General features: G+C 41.0%; 1 protein-coding gene across 1 annotated transcript in view; it reads left to right on the plus strand.

Annotated features, from left to right (window-relative positions):
• The window catches only part of RAD54B (RAD54 homolog B), a gene marked incomplete at its 3' end in the record, with an annotated part of 63286 nt that extends 58972 nt beyond the window's left edge, over positions 1-4314 (plus strand). Inside the window, exons 14-15 of the mRNA XM_080339809.1 lie at positions 315-515; positions 4097-4314. Of these exons, the coding sequence (XP_080195935.1) occupies positions 315-515; positions 4097-4314 (419 nt within the window). The remainder of the gene's footprint in view (positions 1-314; positions 516-4096) is intronic.
• Between the last annotated feature and the right edge of the window lie 5755 nt (positions 4315-10069).

Raw genomic sequence — 10069 nt, forward strand, 5'->3', positions numbered from 1 at the left:
GAGGTGACGCTTAAACATTAGAGTGAGACTGCTGTTCAAATTTTGCAGTAGAAGAAAGGGACAAAGTGTTCTTGGAAATAATTTGCTCTTTAAAACTGTATATAATTTGTTCTGGATTCAGTTAAAACAGAAACATCCCATTGATTCATTTAGCTTTGCTTTTGCTTTAGTAACAGGAAAAGAAGGTGGTTTAGCAGTTCCTATGAATATTTTTATAAAGAAGTAGATTTGACGTTTTTCTTGAGAATACTGGTCAAAAATTATCTCAGTGTAGGTATTTTTCTTTCTTTTTTTTTTTTTTTTTCCCAATACAGGCTCAATAGAAGAAAAGATTTATCAAAGACAGATCAGCAAACAGGACCTTTCTGGGGCAGTTGTAGACCTTTCCAAGACATCTGAACACATCCATTTTTCCATAGAGGAGCTTCGAAATCTCTTTACTCTTCATGAAGATTCCAGCTGTGTTACTCATGACTTGCTGGAGTGCGACTGTATGGGAAAGAAAGACCATCAAAGTGAGTTTTTTTGTATCTCAGGCCATTGCTAAGGTAGTACATCCATTCTGAGTATATGGTCTGTTGCTGGAGAAAACTGTGATGCTCAGTAAAATAGAACTGAAGTAACAATGTTAACTGTGGGTTCATCCGGAGATCGTCTGATTTTTCTAATCTGTAGGAGATGAAGAGGAGAAAAGATTCATTCCTTGCAGTAACAACCAATTCATATATCATGCCTCTTAATTCCTTGAATTAGCTATGGCCAGTTCAACTATTGTTTTGTTACAAGCAAATGACACTATAGGGTATTTTGTTAGTAAATATTAAAGGACAGCGATGAGTAGCTGGTAGGGATTAGTTCAGAAGCTGTTTATTTGCAGATAGGTATACCAGCCAGTACCGGATGAAGGTCTAGATAACGATACACCAAATCTTTGGATATAACCCTTCAGTTCACAGTTATTAACCAAAGCTCATGCAGGATGATTCAAATAGGTATTTGAAAAATATTGGAACATCTTCTGGCAGTTGTAAACACAAGTTACATCCATCCTTTCTGAAGGAATCTGTCTCTCATGTTCTTCTGACCTACCAAAATTGTTTTAATACCTTGCTGCATACACGTGTGTAGGTGTAAGTTAGGAGCAGGACTAAAAAAGAATAATTATTTTAAATTATGTGCACATCTCATCCATTTTAATTTTATAGCTCATCTAGTTTCTTAAAGGAAAGAGTGTCTATTGCCCTTGTATGTTTCTTTCCTTTGGGCATGAAATATCCATATGCAGTATTCACAGACGTGATAAGGAGGTACCAATACTGGCATCTTCTAAATGGGCACAGATACCAAAGAAATTGCTGCAAGAGTGCGTGTGCTCAACAGACCCAATTAGACTATTTTGCTTGATGTTTTTCATGTCTCCCGGTAGTAGGCTAGAGTTGGATTTTCATCCCATTTTATGAAAAATGGGAAGGAGTTGGTTAGTGAAAGCACAGTGCTTCTGTAACCATAAGAATTTGAATTTGTCCTTTAATTTTGCTCCACATACTGATTTAATTGCCTTTGTATCTTTCTTAATGACTGAAAAATTAGACCACCTGTTTTTACGTGACTAAGTGATGTTCTAAAGTAAGTGATGTTTGCACTAAGTTAATGTTGCAGGATCTGTGTGGAAAAAGCACTTTTAGTGCTAAATGTTAGCCAGATTTTCTCACTGATGTGCAGTGTAGCAGGTAGAGTTACTGGGATATGAAAATCCAGAGAAATTTTATAATATTACTATGATGAGCACTGAAGCATATAATTTTATTTAGCATTTTGCAATTGTCTTAATACTCTTGAATGATTATCTTATGATTCGAATACATACTACAGAATCACAGAATGGTTGGGGTTGGAAGGGACCTCTGGAGATCATGTAGTCCAACCCACCTGCTACAGCAGGTTCACCCAGAGCAGATCGCACAGAAATGTGTCCAGGCGGGTTTGAATGTCTCCAGAGAAGGAGACTCCACAACCTCTCTGGGCAGCCTGTTCCAGTGCTCTACTGGTTCCATATTCAACCACAACAACAGCCTCTTGGATCTCAGGGGAATGAATGCAACCAAAACTTCCTCGAGGGTAATGATATCTTGATCCCAGTGAACAGAAACTTTTTGGCAGTAAATCAAGGAAAAACCTGAAGTTCATTCTTAGGTTTAAGTGGTGGGAATGACAGAGCAAGGGGAAGATTTCATTTCCTAAAGAGAATACTGGGGATAGACAGTGGTGCACAGCAAAGGCCAAGAACTTTCACTGTTTTGTCTCTGCCTTTTTTGACAAGTATGATTCAAAAGATAAACTAAAGAGGAGCCAAACAATATAATAAAGGCTTCACAGTACTTGAACTTTTCATAGTGATCTCCATTAGATATACCAATGAGAGTGAATATTCTTGACGAAGCTCCTGTTGTCCACTCACACTAGGGCCATCTTTAGGAAACAACACAGTCTTGAAAGGAAGCAATTAACTGTGCATGGATCATGCGACTGGGTTACTTGCTATTCTACTGGCTTCAGATCACCTACAAAGTGTAAATCTATTGTTTTACCTGATCATGGTGCAATTTATGGAGTGACGAATGCAGAAATCTGTAAGGGGCCCCAGGCCTTGGGAGCAAACACACAGACCCACTGTCAGTGAAGGAAGAGTCGGTGTGTGAACTATTACAGAAGCTTGACCCCTACAAATAGATGGGCCTGTCAATATCCACCCAAGGGTGGTAAGAGAGGCTGCTGATGTCATTGCAAGGCTGCTACAAAAAAGACTAAGACTCCCTTTTTACAAGGAGTCACATGGAAAAGACAAGAGATAATGGGTACAAGTTGCTCCTGGGGAGATTCCTATTGGGCACAAGAGGACAAGTTTTCACAATGAGAACAATCAGCCATTGGAATAATCTCCCCAGGGAAGTGATGGATTCCCCAACATTGGACACCTTTAAGATTCAGCTGGACAGGGTGCTGGGTCATCTTAATTAAGCATTGTGCTTTTGCCAAGAAAGGTTGGACCAGTTTATCCTTGAGGTCCCTTCCAAGCTGGTATTCTGGTATTCTATGACTCTGTGACTTGAGAAGTGCATTGATTCTAAATTTTCTTCTGGCCAGTAAAAGAGTATGTTTGAAGTGTAGTGTAAATGTGCATCATACGTCAGTCAAGGGGAAAGTCTTGCATATATGAGTCTTTATGGGCTCTCGAAAACTTTAAAAAACTCAAGAATACTCTGAGTCATCATGCTGCTCGTGTCACTGGTCTTTCCTAAAGAACACGTAACAAACACTGCTATGAATATATTTGACGAGAGGTTTGTAACCAATAACAACAGTGGTGCGATTTTTTCTCATCCAAGATGATTTCATTTATCACATGCATCAGATGAATCATGAGGCCAGCAATGTGTGACATCCCCTGCCATGACCTGGTACTGTTTGGGGCTTTAGGATCCTTTGTCGAAAGTTAATTCCTGCCTTTGTGCTTAACAGGCAATCATCTTTTCCTTACTGTGATATACAGTATACTTTATGCACAATGTATTTTTTATATTGAACCAGTTGGCATAATCTGGATGTACAGAATGCACAGCTCTGTTGTGCTGAGTCAGTGAAATATAATAGCTATTCGAACTATTCTTAGCTGTTTGGAATGGCTCCTCTGGGAGGAAATAGCAGCTAGCATGAATTTTGCTGCAACATACTTCTAGATTCAGATTTACTTAAAGAATGGGAGCGACTAGAATGTCAGAGAATTAGGAAGGCAGAAGAAAGGAAATTGCCAGATAAGATATTTCTTTTCCCATCCATGTATAAAAGGATTCGTCTTTATGCTAGCATATGGTGATTTTGATAGACTCAATCAATGAGCAAGAAACAGCCTTTCCCCTCTTACATTTATTTATTATGTTATATTCCCCTCATACATATGTTTGGGTTTCAAAGACATAGAAGGATTATATATGCTGTTCTATTTTCTCTCTTGTTATCACTAACTGGTTTATTGATTCAGACTTAGATTTTCTGTCCTAGTTTTCTCTGATTAGTTTACTGCATCTTTTTTTTCCAGGTTCTTCCTCAGATAAGCCTTCTGTATCTAGAAGTTGCCAGCTTGGCCAAAACCATGAGAAGCCTAATTCAAAGAAACCACTCTCCATGTCACAGTTGATGCAATGGAAACATTTCTCTGGGGAACATCACACTCTAGATGATCCTTTCCTTGAAAGGATAAAAGAGAATGTTTCTTTCATTTTCCAGAATGTAACCAGTCCAACATCCTCCACCTGATAAAACTTAAGTGTCTTTCCTACCACTTATATCCTCCTCCTCATAGGTAAACAACTGAAGAGCACTTACCTTCTGTTCTTTTGCCAAGTTCTGCTTTGTGTTTTTCTGACAAGGTTTCTGGGTTAATGTGATTACTGGTGTTTATACAAAGTTACAGTTATTACTAAGTTAATCATACTTACCATAATTATAATACAGATTTTTAAAAATAACTTCGCTTTCCAGTCTTCTGTTGATATAATAATTAGTAAGATTGTTTTTATGCACATTCCTGTGTATGTCTACTTTGTTTTATAGTTTTCATTTGATCATAAAGATTTATTGCTTGTAAAGCTGGCAGCTCTTGAGCCAAAACTGATTAGATTATGCGATGCTATATACATGCGAATGCTGTTAACAAGACTCTGGTTGGATTTTTGTTTTGACAATGGAAAGTTATATATCTGTCTAACTGCAGCTTTAGAACAAGGCAGGTGTTCGTTCCCTTGAATTTACAATTTAATAAAACTCAGAGCAAAAGCCAGTGAGATCCAAAATTCTGACACCACAGCTTGATACTGTGTCAAAATATTCTGAAATTCAACTATTGCTTTTCCTAGAAAAAAATAAACTTTATTTCTCAGATGTACAAAGTATAGGCTTATCTATATTTAGCTGCTCCTTCTAACGACACTCTTTGCTGAACATGGGAGTAATGAGCATATTTTCATGGTGTGTTTTTCTATTACTTTGTTTTCCTTCTTCTTTGAAGGCACGAAAGTTTTCAACCAGTTTACAACTTTTAAGTGAAGTATTTTGAAAGGCCCAGAAGAGCAGAAGATTGGATAATTTTCAGAAATACTGCAAACTTACAGAATTTGAAAGACCTTGAGCATGAATAGGGCTCCATTGTGGTAGTCCTGTGTTGTGCCACATGATGTACAACCTCTGGATATTGGGTAACCGTTGTGATAGCAGTTCCTGAAGTCCAACCAACTTGTGGAAAACAGGTTGGGTTTTTTTCCTCCATGTTACAACAGTTAGTGATTTGTCTTTCCCTAGACTGTCACTGAGTTCACAGCTCATCCTAACCTATCAGCAAACGTTTTCCTTGCATTTTGTTGCAGTGTGGGAATGGAAGGCTATGTGCACTGACCTTTCTTCCCCATCCACCTTTATTTCAGAGGTTTTTTTGAGTTTCCTTTGACCCTAAACGCTGAACGATGCCACATAGTAATGAAAAGCAAAGTGAAGGAATGATTGAGAATTTAATCAATTCCGCACATCTTTTTGGCATGCAAATTGCGTTCTTGGTCACAATTAGAATTGTGCTAATAGGTAGAAATTACTTCTGTAACCTTTCAGGCTGGCTGTTAGAGAGCGTGTTCTTCACCCTGCTCATCGATTGATTTGAGGATGCTTGAAATATGAGCTCTACTCCAAAAATAAACATTAGTTACAGTTCATAAAAAAGACAATTCAAATGGTGTCCAGGCAGCTATGCATGTAAAAAAGTAATAAGTTTTGGAGTAAAAAATAATATAAAACCCTGTCCTACTTTTGGGGAAACAGAGTAGAAGCCAGAATGAATTTTGCTGCAACATACTTCTAGATTCAGAATTACTTAAAGAACGGGAGCGATCAAAATGTCACAGAATTAGGGAGACAGAAGAAAGGAAATTGCCAGATAAGATATTTCTTTTCCCATCCATGTATAAAAGGATTTGTCTTTATGCTAGCATATGGTGATTTTGATAAACTCGATCAATGTGCAAAGGTGGAGCGTGGTGGTGCTGTGCTGCTCTGCTGCCCATTTGCTGATAGACAAAGGCTGTCTGTCATCTTACAGCTCCCACAGCTTATTTTAATGCAGCTTTGCAACTCAAGAAAGAGATTCTAGCCCATCTGTATAGTAAGGATTATTGTAATTAATAATTAATAATTATCTGAGACTGATCATGCTTAGATCTTCGCTGCCCATACATTTCTGTAAGTTGTGCTCAGGTACCTGCTGGTAGGAAGCACACCGGCATTCTCTGCTGATGCTGATCTTATGTGTGGTTTCTTGCATTTGCATGAACAAGTAGGTGGCGGTTTGATTCTATTGCTGGTTTGTTTCTGGGACCCTGGTCATCTCCACTGCATTCCCATGAGCCCACTCTGGTTTGGAGCAAATCCCCTGGCAGGGCCACTGAAGAAACCTGGCCGTGTAAGAGAAAGACGTTTGCTCCAGGATCCACACCGTGCCATGTTTCATCCTCTCTGCCTAAGGCAGCCATAGAATCATTTTGGTTCGCAGAGACCCTCAAGATCATGGAGTCCAACCGTTAACCTAACTCTGATACTAAACCACATCCCTGAGAACCTCATCTACATGTTTTTAAACACCTCCAGGGATGGTGATTCTACTGCTTCCCTGGGCAGCCTGTTCCAATACCTGACAGCCCTTTCCATGAAGAATTTTTTGCTAATATCCAATCTGAACCTCCCCTGGTGCAACTTGGGGCCATTTCTTCCTGTCCTATCACTTGTCACCTGGGAGAAGAGACCAACACCCTCCATGCTACAACCTCCTTTCAGGCAGTTGTAGACAGTGGTAAGGTCTCAGCCTTCTTTTCTCCAGGCTGAGCAGCCCTAGTTCCCTCAGCTGCTCCTCATCAGACTTGTGCCCCAGACCCTTCAACAGCTTCATTGCCCTTCTCTGAACTCTCTCCAGCACCTCCATGTTCTTGCAGTGAGGAGCCCAAAACTGAACACAGTTTTTGAAGTGGGGCCTCACCGGTGCCAAGTACAGGGGGACAGTCCCTCCAGGGTACCTCAGCAGGCCTCACCCCACCTGCTGAGTCCTGTCCTCAGACCATCCGACTTCTGTCATGTTGTGCACCACCCTGCACAACACAGCTGTAGCTGCATGCTGGCAGAACACACGTCTGGCAGGGAAGCCCTTTTATTGTTGGGCCTCCAGGGTAGTTTTATTTTGGCAGTTTTAAAATAAATAAAGTAAAAGCTGGTGCTGGACCAGCACGGAGCTCTCGGGAGCCCAGAGGAGATGAGTCCCCAGGCACATACTGCTGTATGCATGAAGGTGATCTGGGCTCCAGTCATTATTCTGGGAGGGATTTCTGGCAGATGGCTTCTTGAACAGAGTAATGTTACTCCAAGGTTAAGAAGCCCAAAGGGGTGTGTACAAACACACATTGCCAGTTTCAGCTGCAGAACGGCTCCCTGTCTGTGCCCTGCTACGCCAAGCTGCCCCAGGTCTCTGGCAGTGGCAGCACATGGTGATGCTCAGTGGAAGGCTCCTCCAGCATCCACCCGGCCCACCAAATGTATCCTCCTCATTAACCCTTCATGACTTTTGGGCATGATGGAAGTATGCATATGCTTCTTGGTTGTTGGGCTAAGACAATACTACCCAAGTAACAGGTTTCACAAGGCATTACACATGATGCAGATGGAAAATCTGAGTCCAAAATTTGGTGTATCCTGGAAACTTATATTTCGCACTGGAAGAATATGTTGTAGAAAGTATAGGAAGCATGAATACAGGCACTAAGTTATTATGCCATCTATGATTCTCCCACAGTAGTCTACACCAGCCTGCAAAATGAGACTTGCCCACCCTGCTCACATAGTCATAGTATAATAATCAGTGTTTTCATACAGAGTGCAGCTTGGGGACATGTGAATTTATTCACCTGTACTTAAGAAATGTCTACTAGGAAAACTCCCTGTGGTGCATTTACCCAGGCCTGACTGTTGACTGATAAGGTATAGCAAGGATTTCAAGTCTCTACAAGGTCATGTTGCCGCTTATCTTAACAACTGTGAAACCTTAGAGGATGGGGAAGGTGGCTGGTACTGAAAGGCAAGTATCAGGTCCTAGCAAATGGCCTCAGGTATGGCTTCTGGATTCACTGCCAGTCATGCTGGCTGTAAAGCACTAGGCAGTTCATGCTGCCTGGTCACACCAGTCAGTTCTAGTCTCCTGCAGAAAGCCGGGGGGAAAGCGCTGTTGAAGCCATGGCTGTGATCTAGTGCAATGCTTGAAATATAAGGCGTTGATTAATGCACTTGGCTGCCTTTTCCACTTTTTGAAGGATGCAAGCATTCATCCACCAAGTGGTTGTTCTTATGGATCTATGCCAAAGAATAAGGCAAGTCTACCTAACAATAGATCTGGAAGAGTGTCATCTTCAATGCAGCATGAAGAGCAGCAGAAACTACAGGTGTAAGCACTATGGCAAGCAGTGTATTTTTTCAACAAATGCTAAACAAATATTGCCAGTATTTGACATTTATTAGGACTACAGAATCAAGAAAAATCCATAGAGGTAAGTCCAAGGCAGCAAGCAGCAAGTGCAGTGCCAGCTAAACATCCCGGTGCTTCTGTAGGTGTGAGATGCCGAGGGCTATGCAGTGAGGGTGAGCTCCACCTGAGCCCCGATGTGCCGTAGGGCACCGCAATGAATGGCACCAATGTGAACCAAAGTGCTCACCCTGCCAGGAGGTCAGACCACAGGGACATGTGCTCTTAGTGAATGATCTGTTTTCTTAGAACAGCTACTGCAGGACTCTGAATCACGCTGGGCAGGAAGGGTTGTCAACCAGCCCTCAGATTCAGCAATCAGCATTGTGTTCCTTGCCAGCTCTGAGCTGGGAGGAGGGGATTTCAGAGAAATTCTGTTACTTCTGGTATAGGGCATACTGCCAAAGAGATAAGAGTACTGCATGTTCTCGACTGAGACCAACCCTGATTTTAAAAAGCAGAATGGGTGGTGTTTTATTTGTTTTTGTATGTTGCAGCAAAGTTTTTTGTTGTTGGTTTTGTTTTGTTTTGTTTTGTTTTTCTGGTTTCATATGACCATTTTTGTTGATTCAGTTTTTATCAGTCCTGGCTTGGGTTTTTTTTTTTGTGATTGAGATGGTGATCCCATATAATTATAATAGCAATCTGAATTATAACTCTATTCACTTACCGACAGACAAGGAACCGCATAACAAGCTTTGGGTGTCAAACAGGTTTGTATGGCAACTGCAGTAGATCTGTTTTGCATTCTGACGAGAGGTTGACATCAAGTCCGGTTAAGAGTCTGCCTTTTTCAGAGATCATGAAGTCCTTCAACTCATCATCTGGTGCAAAAAAGGTCACGAATAGTGACTGAATGATTTTGTAATGGAATAAACTCATGGGAATTTCTTAAAATACCAAATATGGAACAAGCATTGACAACTGCATGGGGTTACCACCAGGAATTTGCAGAGACACTCAAGCCCTTGCAGGCAAGTAACACAGAGAAGGAAAGTAGTGTTTTCACGTGCTTTCCATTGAATGAGAAGTTGACGTAAATCATGGTTGTTTATGTGTGGCTTAAATAAATTATGTGTTTGTGGCTAGACTATCTGGGAAGGCTATAAAGAACAATGAGGAAAACCACTTTTGGCTTCATAGAGTAACTGAAGGATAAGCTGAATCAAAATCTGGTTTTGACAAGGCTTTCTGTGCTATTACTTAGTACAAAAGCAAGGCTGCTTTTGGAGACATAGGTACTTAGAGGACTTATAACATAGGACGCAGTGTTCCACTCGAGGGACAGTACATGTTTGCACAAGCAGCACGAGCCGGGAGCCAGATAAGTAAGTAATGCTGAGCGCTGCAACCAACTTGTGGGTGTTCTGCTAGGAAGTTCCCTGGTTGGGTACATGGGTTGCTGCTGCCTTTCACCTGGCTTTTCATCAACATGTGGAAAACTAAGCTGATTTGAGGAAAATATGT

This window comes from Nesoenas mayeri (assembly GCF_963082525.1).
Source record: "Nesoenas mayeri genome assembly, chromosome: 2".
Taxonomy (NCBI): domain Eukaryota; kingdom Metazoa; phylum Chordata; class Aves; order Columbiformes; family Columbidae; genus Nesoenas; species Nesoenas mayeri.